Raw genomic sequence first — 13773 nt, forward strand, 5'->3', positions numbered from 1 at the left:
AACTGTGTCTCTTACTGGCTATTTCAGGTGAAGACATATTTAGTATTTTCATTACTTAGTGTAAAATAATGTTTTCCATTTCTTATTTTGCATGTTTAAATCTTCAGCTCTATGGGGAATTTGCAGATGCATTCAAACTCTCTGAGTGTAAATTGGCCATTATACATTGCGCTGGACATTCAGATTCTATCTTAGTGCAAACTCTTTGGCAAGAAATAATTGAAAAAGGTAGGTCTTCTGTAAGTGGTCTTTGTCAGATCATTTTTCGTCTCTTGATTTGTCATTTATATTTCCACTTTCAATAATCATTTCTGTCTTTCAATAACTGTTTCTTCATTTTCCCATATTCCTACCTCTGTTTGAGATTTTCTTTTCCACTGCTGTCAATAATTGCTATCTCCCAGTTTCAAATGTCTTTTGAAATGTCTTGAGATCATGTCTTTATCAGTCATCCTGCACCCTTTTTCCCCCCTGCCTGGAGCTTTTAGTCCCTTCTAGTGTTCATTCATAAATCTCTTTATAGAATAAACAACTTCCATTCACATGAAAATGTTATATTATTTACTCAATTGTTGAGGACTCTTAGAAAAAGTTCTAATGAGTAAAGGAGAATTGTTGTATGTCATGGTTGAAGCACCAGTCCTTGGTGTACAGTACTCTTAATGTTTTGTTCTTTTCTTGGAGACATTTCATTAGCCAAACTAGGTAACATTATCAGTGCAACATCATGCACTTGATGACGTTACCTAGTTTCAACCAATTGGAGAACAAATGGGCTATCTCTCCTCCATTGAATGGAGCTTGCCATCAATCATTGCCATAATATTATCACTACTGATCGGGAGACCTCTGATTTTTCTCAGCTGGACATCGGTTTATTGTATCCAATTGCATTGAGTTGAAGTTTGAAAAGACTATATTTAATAGATTTCCCTTTTTATTTCAGCACTGAGTGACAATCTTGCAATGAGTGCTCCTGATAGGATGCAGGCTCTTAATATGAAGATGGTAACGCTTGGGAAAATTTATGCTGGAACACCACGCTATTTCCCTTTAGGTATATAAGTCAATTTTAGGTATCAAATAATATAGACTTATCAAGAAGGAAGTTGAAAGAAAATTTGAATCTGCTTGTTTTTCTTGAATCTGTGCCAAATACTTATTTCAAAATCTTCAAATCAGCATTTTTCCTGTCATTTAAAATCAAGAGGCAGAACAGAAGTGTGTGTGTGGTGGGGGGAATATGATGGACGCTACCCGATTCCGGAATTGTATCGAAGCAGATATTTTAAAGGCTTATGTTTTACTTTTTGCTTAGTTTTTTGCTATTACCTTGATAAAGAGCAAAATTGTGGGGAAGGGATTAAAAACTGGTAAATTGTGGCCAATTTTGTAACTAAATACATTCCAAGTTATCATAGGACTACCCTGTTTTCCCCTGATAATAAGCCCAAGCGGACTTTTGAGTGCATGGCAATAAGGCCAAGTGCTTATTTCAGGGTTCAAAAAAATATAAGACAGGGTCTCATTTTCGGGGAAACACGGTAATGAATATTGATGTGGTTACTAAGAGGAAAAACTGAGATATCCTCTTTTGGATTCAGTAATCTTATACTATTAATATAACTTCATGTTAATGAGACCTTTTCCAAGACCACGTCTTGATTTTTCTGAAGATCTTTTATTTTTATATTAGTCAAGATATTAGCAGCTAAGATTGTTCTGTAGGTGTTTGGCCCTTTTAATGTAATGTGCACAGATATGTCTATTTCTTTCTGTGCATAAGATTTCTTGGTCTCACTGATGCTGCAGAAACTGTGTTGAAAAATCTCAGCTTCTTCCTAAGAGACTAAGTCCCAACCCGTCTTGTTACGGGCAGCAAATGTCTCCGTTCTTTACATCAAAAGATTGGTCAGATAGGGTCAAGAATGTTCTCTGGTTCCAGAGATGAAAAAAGAATAGCATCATTGCCATAACTTTATGCAAGCATTTGATGTTTTATTGCATTGTATTTTTTCCTCAGATTTCTTAGTACAATATCTAGAACAGCAAGTTTGTTCTTTGAACTGGGATGTAGGATTTGTTACTTACACAATGCAAGAAATTGGTGTCCCACTACCACGGCTTCTTGAAGTATATGATCAGCTCTTCAAAGCACGGGTACGAGAGTTTACAATCTGATTTTCGGTTTAATTTATGATCTGTATTATAACAATTCATGGGATAAGAATACAGTGATACCTTGTCTTACAAACTTAATTGGTTCCGGGACGAGGTTCTTAAGGTGAAAAGTTTGTAAGATGAAACAATGTTTCCCATAGGAATCAATGGAAAAGCGATTAATGCGTGCAAGCCCAAAATTCACCCCTTTTGCCAGCCGAAGCGCCCATTTTTGTGCTGCTGGGATTCCCCTGAGGCTCCCCTCCATGGGAAACCCCACCTCCAGACTTCAGTGTTTTTTCAATGCTGCAGGGGAATCCCAGCAGGGGTATCCCAGCAGTGCAAAAACAGGTGCTTCGCTGGCAACGGAAGTCCGGAGGCGGGGCATCCCAGCGGCGGCAGTGGGTTTGTAAGGTGAAAATAGTTTGTAAGAAGAGGCAAAAAAATCTTAAACCCCGGGTTTGTATCTCGAAAAGTTTGTATGACGAGGCGTTTGTAAGACAAGGTATCACTGTACTTCCGTTTATATGCAGTACTGAAATGCTCAGTTAGGAAGTTTTTTGGTGATTATAGTTACAGATTATTAAGTTTCCAAACAATGAATGTATTTTCCACCACCTATCACAGTTAGAAATCTGTATAAAGAAGAAAGATGGGCTATATGATTCCTCTTTGGGTGAAAATGAGGCCTTTGGGATAAAAAGGATTTGCCTTGAATAGATTGGATTTTTGGAATGGGAGAATTTTTAAAGGACCACTGTGCCGAGTGGGATTTAACACATTTTCAAAACTGCTAGTACAGACAAGAGCACTGTTTACCCACTGCTATCAAAAGCAGGATCATTGGCAGAAGAGGGTGATTCTTACTAGAACTGGCTTCTTGCTAAAAGTCATGAAAATAGAAAGCTCATGTTAAGCTCAACTCATAATGATTTAACAGGATGTCAAGTGGTTTTGTAGTATATTTTAATAGTAGATTTTAACTGCCCATAATCACCTTGTTTGAGATGAGCATCTATATAAATTGACAATCAAACAAACAAAATATCTCTGTAGATTTCTGAGCAGCAATGGCTGCTGGTCTTTGTCACAGTTTAGTCTACTGTTTTGATAGCAATGGAGAATCAGCAGTCTCTAAACTGTCAGTTGGTCAGTGAACACATGTACAAGCCAACAAGTCTTTATTTTTGCATATACACATGTATGTGTGTTAGTACATGTATATATTTCCATATTTTTGTCTTTATAGGATCCCTACTGGAGCAAAATGAAGAAACCATTGCATCTTTTGGAATGCATACATGTACTGCTCTCAGGATATGTGCAAGATCCTAATAAAGTAGCTACTTTTGAAAGGTATTTTAAAGTTTATATACACTGGAAGTGAGATGAAGTTTTAATATAGCACGTTTGTTTGTTTGTTCATTCATTTGTTCGTTCATTCATTCATTCATTCATTCATTCATTCATTGGATTTATATGCCGCCCCTCTCTGAGGATTCGGGTCAGTTTACAACATATAAAAACAACAAATACAGGAGCTAAATCCAATTTAAATTAAAACTAAACAAAAAATATAAAATTCCCAGTTGTGTTAAAAATCAGTCATACCCATTCAAACAACAGCCATACAGTCATCGGCCAGGGGGCTGAGATCTAATCGTCCCAAGCCTGGAGGCATAATGAGTCTTAAGGCTCTTGTGGAAGGCAAAGAAGGTGGGGGCAGTGCAAATCTCTGGGGGGAGCTGATTCCAGAGGGCCGGGTCCCCCACAGAGAAAGCTCTTCCCCTAGGCCCTGCCAACTGACATTGTCTAGCTCAGTGATTTTCAACCTTTTTTGAGCCGCGGCACATTTTTTGCATTTACAAAACCATGGGGCACATTGAGTGTGGGGGGGGGGGGGGCTGCTAAAAAAGGTTTGGACAAAAAAAATTCTCTCTCTCTCTCTTCCTCCCTTTCGCTCTATTTCTCTCTCCCTCCCTCTTTTTTTCTCTCTCTCTCCATCCCTCTTTCTTTCTCTCTTCCTTCTTCCCTCTTTTTTGCTCTCTTTCTCTCTCTCTCCCTCCCTACCTCCCTCTATGTCTTTCTCTCTCCCACCTTCCCTTCCTCTTTCTCTCTCTCTCTCTTGCTTTCTTTCTCTCTTTCTGTCTTGCTTTCTTTCTCTCTCTTGCTTGCTTTCTCTCTCTCTTGCTTGCTTTCTCTCTCTCTTGCTCTTTCTTTCTCTCTCTCTCTCTCTCTCTTTCTTTCCCTCTCTTGTTTTCTTTCTCTCTCTGAGCTTCGCGGCACACCTGACCATGTCTCGCGGCACACTAGTGTGCCACGGCACACTGGTTGAAAAACACTGGTCTAGCTGATGGGACCCTGAGAAGGCCAACTCTGTGAGACCTCACCAGTCACTGGGATTCATGCGGCAGAAGACAGTTTGAATGATGATGTTGAAGTACCTACAGTCTTGTTTAAACATATCAAAATCGATTAAGAAAAAAACTTCAATCAAGCTTTCAGGCCTACAATGACTTTTACTAACTTACATATTTTAATCCATTTAAAAATGTCTTAAAGCATTCTCTTCTGAAATAACACATTTTATAGAAAAGACATGTGGCAGCAGGATGGCAAAAAGTACCTAGTCCTCTTTCACCTTCCTAGTCCAGAAAATTGTTTCTTTTTTTTAACCAACTTAATTTTCTTATCTGAAAAAATGTTACGTCATCAGCCCAAGCTGGCCAAAAAAGGACAAATACTGTACAGTGGTACCTCGGTACTCGAACGCTTCCTTTCTCGTACATTTCGGATATCGAACAAAATTTTCGGCAAAAATTTGCTTCGGTATCTGAACAAAACTTCAGATACCGAACAGCCAGAGAAAATGTTGTTCATTATCCGAAATATAATCCCGGCAGCTCCTCATGGAGTACCTCACCACCTTCACGGGCAAGAGCGGCCGCCTGCTGAGGGGCACCGCCAACCGTCTCTGGGGCGCCGTCCCCGGCGTGGGGAGCCTCCGCCAAGTCCACTTCCAGGATCCCCAACACGACAGGGTTCCCTCGCCGCCCGCTTGGCAAGATAACTTGGTCCCAGTTGGGCCGGCGGGTTTCGGGAGGGAGGGAGTAGAATGTTTTCCTTCGTAGCTGGTCAGTCAGAAGGAAACAAAACGTCCGTCCCTCGCTCCCCCCCTCCCTTGTGGGGGGACCCAGAATGCGCGACTCCTAAAAAGTTGTGTTTCCCAGCCTTTTGTGGAGGGCACTCAGCAGCGCCGGGAACGTCATCAGCTTCCCTTTCTCATGTGACGTTCCTGGCGCTGCTGCTGCTTGAAGGAAAGCCGCCCTCGCTGAGAAGGAGAAAGTTGGTGTAGTTGCTTAAAGGGAAGAAGGAGCCCCCGAAACTGCCTACAGCTTGGAGCGGAAAGGTATAGGAAGGGTGGGGGCAGCTGCAATACCGGCAGTTTCGGGGGCTCCTTCTTCCCTTTAAGCAACTACACCAACTTTCTCCTTCTCAGCGAGGGCGGCTTTCCTTCAAGCAGCAGCAGCGCCGGGAACGTCACATGAGAAAGGGAAGCTGATGACGTTCCCGGCGCTGCTGCTGCTCGAAGGAAAGCCGCCCTCGCCGAGAAGGAGAAAGTTGTTGTAGCTGCTTAAAGGGAAGAAGGAGCCCCCGAAACTGCCTACAGCTTGGAGCGGAAAGGTGTAGGAAGGGTGGAGGCAGCTGCAATTTCTGCTGCTAAGCAAACTGATAAGTGAAGTGCACCCATTTTTTAAAACTTTTTTTAAGATGGTTAAGTGAATTACTGCAGTTGTTAAGTAAATCACAAAGTCATTAAGCAAATCCAGCTTCTCCCATTGACTTTCTTATTGTAAGCTGGCTGGGAAGGTTGCAAATGGCAATCACATGACCCAGGGATGCTGCAGTCATCGTAAATACATACCAAGTGCCTAGATTTTGATCATGTGACTGGGATGCTGCATTAGTCATTAACTTCAAGGATGTGATGTTCTGATGAGTCTGGTGGATCATTAAGGATTACTGCACTTGCAATTATTTGTGCCAACTTGGTATCATTTTCAGGCAAGCCTCCTTAAAAGTGGACCCTTCATTATGGAATTTTCCCACCTGAAATGTGTAAATTTGGTACCTCTTGAATGCCTCCCTCTTCATCCAATTTCACAGAATGAATGTTGGGTCAATAGATCTATTTTTATATTGCTTCCATCCGCCAACTTTTTAATGAATAGAAGTTTCAAGAATTTTTAACAACTGTACAACAACTGAATGGAAAGGAATATAATAACAAGATCCATCTGTTTTCTTTCTCTGTAGACGGCGATTCACAAATATCTGCTTAGATGCTGTTAGCCGTTACCTTGTTGAACTGCAGTCTATAAGCCCAACGCTAGCTGTACAGACCATTATAGGGAGCTTTAAATCTCTGCAAGCAAAATTAGAGCGTCTTCACTAAGTCCAGTGATGCATGTCTGCTTGTCCGGATGAAGTGGCTGTTAATGTACTGGAACTTGAAAAGGCAAAAATGCTGATAAGGCTGAAGAGAATCAACTTCCTACTGATCAATTTTCTAGTGTATCCTAATGAATGTCACATGGAACAGAATGTATAAATAACATTGTTTTATTGTGTGGGGTTTTTTTTTACTACTGCCAAATTTTTCTAACAGTGAAACTGTTTTATATGCTTTGGATTCATTGTATAATTGTGTTCCGGCGATTAAACGTATTTGTAAAATGGCTTTTTTTTGTAATTCTGTACAATGTGCTTGACCATAAGATTTCATTATTCTATAGAGTCCCAGCTGGTAGTTTAGGTAATGAGGTTATTATGGTTGATATGATTAATCTGACATCACCATTTGCTCAGGGGATGCCAAAAAGAGGCAAGTTAAAATCCATGAGTTAGCCATTATAGTACTTACACTGTGCCTTCAGTTCAATGGCCATTAGCCAACCTGAACCAACTCAACAAGCTAAGATGGGTTACTTACACTTGTTAGTATTCAGTAGAGAACATTGAGTATCCTAGAAAAAGGGGCTCTAACAAACTATTTCCATGCTATGTTACTATCCAGAAAACAATATGGACCTGTCCAGGAGCCCAACAAAGTGCCTTTAATTTCTAAGTAAAATAATGAAATTCTCGGTGGGATTTAGAATTCTACGTGTTCATAATTAGTCTTTATGTAATAGTTAAGTGACAATGAGATGCTGCCTAGGAAATGATCATATGAGAGGACGGAGCCATGGTAATTTCATGGTTAGAGGAAGAAACTTAGGAAGGACCTACCTTAATTGTTCAGACAACTAAAAATGGTGTCGGGAAATTAATACCTTCCAATTTGCAAGATTCTGTCAACGTAGCCTTACAATAAAGTAAAATTGGTTCATCTAGTCATGTTTCCTATCTCATTTACCAGGAAGTGCTGACAATTACTGTATGTGCAGCAGGAATGAGACACCATTTCGCTTACGGTATTAGCCCAAGATAAAAGGGCATTCCTCAACAAGTATTATACTGCTGCAACGGGCTTTTAAGCAGATAAATATTTTCTCCCCTCTCCATGTTTACTAACTAAACTACATCTGATTCTTTCTTTTCACCTGATGAGATAATCGCCCACAAAGCTTATGCTCTTTTCCCCAGTTTAAATGCCTGCCAGAGGGGCTGCCTAGAGATGCTGGGTCTGATGGCACAACCACTCTAGGAACACCAGACTGGTTTCTGCTTAAATCATCTTTATGCCTTCTTCCTTACCTGGTACAAAGCCCATGTACCAGTTGAAGCATACTAATGTAGAACAAGAGGTCTATTACAGCGAAGAAACCAGCTAGCAAATCAAGTCTTTTTACTTGTGCTCATCTTTTTCTTTTATGTACACTGAGAGCATATGCACCAAAGACAAATTCCTTGTGTGTGCAATCACACTTGGCCAATAAAGAATTCTATTCTATTACCAGTGCACATATCTGCAACTTTTTTCTTCCTTTCTTTTCTTTCTTTTTCTTTCTTTCATTTCTCTCTCCCCCTTTCATTTCCTTCCCTTTCATCAATATTATTGATGGATCTTGTCATCTCCTTCCACAATTTTTAAACTTTAATTTATTTTTCCTGGTGCAGTTTACCCTGGTAGGCTTTCCTGGTGGTCTCCCATCCAAGCACTAACTTCACCCTAGTCACCCAGTACACTTATGCTGTGACTGCTGGAAGTAGTAATAATAATAACAACAACAGTTGGAAAGGACCTTGGAAATCTTCTAGTCCAACCCCCTGCTTAGGCAGGAAACTGCACTACTGCAGACAGATGGTTATCCAACATTTTATTTATTTATTTAATTATTTTATTTTATTTTGTCTAATACACAATGAAGGTTATAGAGGATATACTCGTAATAAAACATCTGCTTAAAAACTTCCAGTTTCGGAGCATTCACAACTTCTGGAAGCAAGTTGTCCCACTGATTAATTGTTCTGTCAGGAAATTTCTCTAAGCTGCTTCTCTCCTTGTTTAGTTTCCACCCTGCTGCTGCTTCTACCCTGAGTGCTCTGGAGCAGTGTTTTCCAACCTTGGCAACTTGAAGATATTTGGACTTCAACTCCCAGAATTCCCTAGCCAGCGAATGCTGGCTGGGGAATTCTGGGAGTTGAAGTCCAGATATCTTCAAGTTGCCAAGGTTGGGAAACACTGCTCTGGAGAATAGGTTGGCTCCTTCAGTGAGTGAACAGTGATGAGCTGTTTCAAGATTAAAGATTTTGAAGGAACATATTCATTAGTTGTCTTGGCAGTCATCTGGTAGCGGTTCAACTTCAATCTTTCCCTGGGACTCCCACCTCCCCAATCCAACTTCACCGTACAATCTCAAATCTGGAGGCTTCCTCTTGGTCTCCTGCTTAGCTTCTTTACCTCAAACAACGGCTGTTTGGGTATCTGACCGAATCAAGTAGCTTAAAACGTCCGATATTTTGAGCAGAAGCTCTGAATCACCGGAACCCCACACCTCGCTCCGACAACGAAATCCCTCAGCTGCCCAGATTTGGGGCGGTGGGGGTTGGGGTGTTCTCCAACCTTGACTTGTGGACTTCAACTCCCAGAGTTCCTCAGCCAATTTTATTGCTGGCTGAGGAACTCTGGGAGCTTTGCTGGCTGCGGAATTCTGGGAGTTGAAGTTCACAAGGTTCCAAGGTTGGAGACCCGTCCCCCCGGCCCAGACCATACCAGAGCCGAGCGGGAGGGCGGGGAACGAGAGGCGTCCGTCGCGTTAGAGGGGCGGAGCTTCATTGTTTACCGTTGGAAACGGGCGCATGCGTGGTACTCGCGTTCCTCCAACCCACCTCCGTTGGTAACTTAGGAGCCTCCTGAGTCCTGAAAGGAAAACCGTTGGGCTGAGGTGGTGAGTAATGGGGCGCCCGTCTCTCTCTCTCTCTTTCTCTCTTAGGCGGGTTCTCGCGGCCGTTAGCCATGCTGCACGAAGCGTGAGGCACGCGCCCCCGTTGCAAAGCAGCCCTTTATGCTTAATGGCAATTAGGCATAAAAAGGAGAAGGGAGAGGGGACAGTAGGGAAGCGGGTGACTGCCGGAGAATCTTGAAGTTCCCGCAGGTTGAGGATAATGATAATAATGATAATCATAACCATAATCATAATATTGGATTGTTATATGCTGTTTTTATTACTGTTGTTAGCCGCCCTGAGTCTACGGAGAGGGGCGGCATACAAATCCAATCAATCAATCAATCAATAAAATCATGTTTGCTGTGTTGTACTGTTGTTAATAACAACAACAATAATAATAACAACAACAATAATAACAACAATAGCAATAATAATAACAACAATAATAACAACAATAAGCTCTCTACATGGGGCTACCTTTGAAAAATGTTCGGAAACTTCAGATCCTGCAGAATGCAGCTGCGAGAGCTATCATGGGCTTTCCCAAATATGCCCATGTTACACCAACACTCCGCAGTCTGCATTGGTTGCCGATCAATTTCCGGTCACAATTCAAGTGTTGGTTATGACCTATAAAGCCCTTCATGGCACCGGACCAGATTACCTCAGGGACCGCTTTCTGCTGCAAGAATCCCAGCGACCAGTTAGGTCCCACAGAGTGGATCTTCTCCGGGTCCCGTCAACTAAGCAATGTCGCCTGGCGGGACCCAGGAGAAGAGAAAAACCAACTCCCCCCAGAGATTAGAACTGCCCCCACCCTCCTTGCCTTTCATAAACAACTTAAAACCCACCTCTGCCGCCAGGCATGGGGGAATTGAGATCCTCTTTCCCCCTAGGCCTTTACAATTCTATGCATGGTATGTATGTATGTATGGTTTTTATATTAATATATTTTTAATCATCAATACCAAATTACTATTGTACACTGTTTTATTGTCGCTGTTAGCCACCCCGAGTCTCTGGAGAGGGGCGGCATACAAATCCAATAAATAATAAATAAATAACAACAACAGAGTTGGAGATCTTCTAGTTCAAGTTGGCTCTTCTATGACAGTGTTTCCCAACCTTGGGGCTGGCTGGGGAATTCTGGGAGTTGAAGTCCAAATATCTTCAAGTTGCCAAGGTTGGAAAACATTGTTCTATGACATGCAGACTTCAACTCCCAGAATTCCTGAGCTAGCATGATTGACTCAGGAATCCTGGGAGTTGAAGTCCACAAGTCAACAGCCAACTTTGTCTACCCTTGTTCTAGTCCAACCCCATGCTTAGGCAGGAAACCCTACACTATTTGAAACAGATGGTTTTTATTTATTATTATTTATTATTTAGATTTGTATGCCGCCCCTCTCCGCGGTTATCCGACATCTTCTCAAAAACTTCCAGTGTTGGAGCATTCACAATTTCTGGAGGCAAGCAGTTCCACTGATTAATTGTTCTAATTGCTGGGAATTTTCTCCTTAATTTGAGGTTGCTTCTTGTTCTGCCCTGAGGCGCCCTGAAAGATAGGTTGACTCCCATTCATCCCAAAGTCCTCCAGATTTTACTTGCACAGCCCTTTTTTATTAGCTTCAGCAGCCTGGGGAGCTATGCGTGACTCACCAGAAGAGCAAGAGAAGGGGGGAAAGGGGGAGAGATTAAATACAGTGATACCTCTACTTAAGAACTTAATTCGTTCCGTGACCAGGTTCTTAAGTAGAAAAGTTTGTAAGTAGAAGCAATTTTTCCCATAGGAATCAATGTAAAAGCAAATAATGCATGCAAACCCATTAGGAAAGAAATAAAAGCTCAAAATTTGGGTGGGAGGAGGAGAGGGAAGAAGAGACAGTCGCTGCCCAGGGCGAAGGCAGCATTTCTTTTCTCTGGGCGCTGGCAGAGGTTTATTCCCTCTCCAAGTGCCCAGAGAAAGGAAATGCTTCATTTGTTCTGGACTTCCAAAGCCTCCTTAAGCACCACCGAAAGGCTCCTCTGGCAGCCCAGAAAATTCCTATGGGAAAAATTGCTTCTACTTACAAACTTTTCTACTTAAGAACCTGGCCACGGAATGAATAAAGCTCTTAAGTAGAGGTATCACTGTATTTAATCTCTCCCCCTTTCCCCCCTTCTCTTGCTCTTCTGAGTTAACGTCATTAAATTTCTTAGTAATTTATATCAGTGCCTTTCCTTTGAAAACACAAGGTTTAGGACAAGTTAGCTTAAACAGTTGGGCTGATGTTAGTGTTTGGTTTTAATTTTGTTAGTGTTGGTATTTTTGATGACATACTGTGGTTTGATGATGTGGGGTTTTTTACAACTGTTAAATTTATTAGTGTATTTGATGACGTGATATACAAATATCAAATAAATCAAAATAAATAATAACAAAAAGGCCCTTAAAACATGGCTTTCGTCAACTAGCTTGGGTAGAGTAGAACCTGCTAGATGGTTGTATGAGAGTTAATGGAACGCCCTTTCTGTATATTTTCCTTCTGTTTTGTTTTTAATCGTGTTTTTATTTTAATTTAAATTGTTTGTTTTAATAGTTTTTAATATACAGTGTTCCCTCGATTTTCGCGGGTTCGAACTTCGTGAATAGCCTATACCACGGTTTTTCAAAAAATATAAATTAAAAAATACTTTATGTTTTTTTTCCTATACCACGGTTTTTCCCACCCAATGATGTCATATGTCATCGCCAAACTAATAATTTTGGCAAATAAATAAGAAAAAAAAGTAATTATTATTAATAAATAATTATGTTTATAAATATCAGGATCACTAAGTGTCTTATTCAATGGTGAGTACCAGTATTAATGGTGAGTAAATGGTTGTTAAGGGAATGGGAAATGGTAATTTAGTGGATTAAAGTGTTAAGGGAAGGCTTGTGATACTGTCCATAGCCAAAAATGGTGTATTTACTTCCGCATCTCTACTTCGCGGAAATTTGACTTTCGCGGGTGGTCTTGGAACGCATCCCCCGCGGAAATCGAGGGAACACTGTATTCTCAATTATTGCCATGTACATCTCCCAGTGTCATTTTATGTAAGATAGGAGGCTATACAAATGAGAGTAAATAAATAAGTTATTTTTGCGTATGCAACAGGCTAACAATGGTTCTGAAAATCAAGAAGAATCCAATCTAATCAGAATGATCGCTTCATCTAGCAAAGCATCCTAATTCTTACCAGCCAAAATGTTTTGTGAAACTTTATGGGCAAGAAATGAAGGTATGGTTGCTTCATACAGGAGGTACAGTTTAACCAATATACTTATAGATCTAGACTTTAAAATTATGTGAACTTTTTAGATACATGTTAGCTCAAATGAAGTAGTATTTCTGAATTGCTTCAGAAACTATCCAAATTGTTTGCATAGGATCACAAGCAAAATGGGTCTGTATGTACATGCCCGAATAGTCAGCTGAGAAGAGTTTTTATAGGAGTCATACAGAGATGCTGCTGATTTAACAATCTAAAAAATGGATCTGTATTAATATACATATTGTGAAGTAACTCAAGTGTCACACTGCTAAAAAACTTCCATGAACTTGAAGCTCCATGAACATTTCCCTTTAAAACTTTCTAAATCCATGAGCATCTTTTGGCATTGAATTTTACAAGTTTGTGTTCACATGTATACTGATAAATATACATGTCTGAATAGATATCGAGTGATGAGAAAGATCTTACGATTGCAATGGACAGTTTGTTGAAGAACAGGGTACAGCTCTTAAAAATATGAATTTTATGTTGAAGGCAATTGAAGAAGAACCAAAAGAGATGCTACCATTATCATATCTACGTATAAGCATTTGATGTTATCAAACGTGGATCGTATGTCAGAAAAACTGAACAAAATGCAAAGTTTGGCAACAATGACTGACAGATGATTATGAAGTTTAGGGCTTTTAACTTGGAAAAATGGAAAGTAAGGTGAAAGGAGTATAGGTTTATAAATGTATGCTTGATGTAGATAGTGCTTTTCTTATCACTAACACTAGAATTTGGGATCATCTAGTGAAATTGAATAAAGAGAGATTTGTATATATCTTGTGCACAGTTTCATTGATATAATGTATAATCTGGGACCTGCCAAATTTTTGCACAAAAAAGCTACCCTATCATCCTCATGAATCAGTGATCCCTAAGCATATACAGTACAGTTATTCAAAAAAACTGCTTG

At 40.4% G+C, this 13773-nt stretch overlaps 2 protein-coding genes across 4 annotated transcripts in view; both read left to right on the forward strand.

Moving 5' to 3' along the window:
- NUP155 (nucleoporin 155) overlaps positions 1–7556 on the forward strand; it is a 51507-nt gene extending 43951 nt beyond the window's left edge. For both annotated transcript variants that reach the window (XM_070743430.1, XM_070743429.1), the window contains exons 31-35: positions 108–228; positions 947–1057; positions 2024–2160; positions 3410–3516; positions 6478–7556. In XM_070743430.1, coding sequence (XP_070599531.1) covers positions 108–228; positions 947–1057; positions 2024–2160; positions 3410–3516; positions 6478–6616 — 615 coding nt within the window. In that variant the 3' untranslated portion in view covers positions 6617–7556. The remainder of the gene's footprint in view (positions 1–107; positions 229–946; positions 1058–2023; positions 2161–3409; positions 3517–6477) is intronic.
- A 1918-nt stretch (positions 7557–9474) lies between these two features.
- Positions 9475–13773, forward strand: part of CPLANE1 (ciliogenesis and planar polarity effector complex subunit 1) — a 78492-nt gene continuing 74193 nt past the window's right edge. Inside the window, exons 1-2 of one of the 2 annotated variants that reach the window (XM_070743431.1) lie at positions 9475–9554; positions 12695–12840. The gene's annotated coding sequence lies outside the window, so the exon portion shown is untranslated. The remainder of the gene's footprint in view (positions 9555–12694; positions 12841–13773) is intronic. The other variant, XM_070743432.1, reaches the window with a different exon arrangement.

Source organism: Erythrolamprus reginae, chromosome 2 (genome assembly GCF_031021105.1).
Source record: "Erythrolamprus reginae isolate rEryReg1 chromosome 2, rEryReg1.hap1, whole genome shotgun sequence".
In the NCBI taxonomy this organism is placed as follows: Eukaryota; Metazoa; Chordata; class Lepidosauria; order Squamata; family Dipsadidae; genus Erythrolamprus; species Erythrolamprus reginae.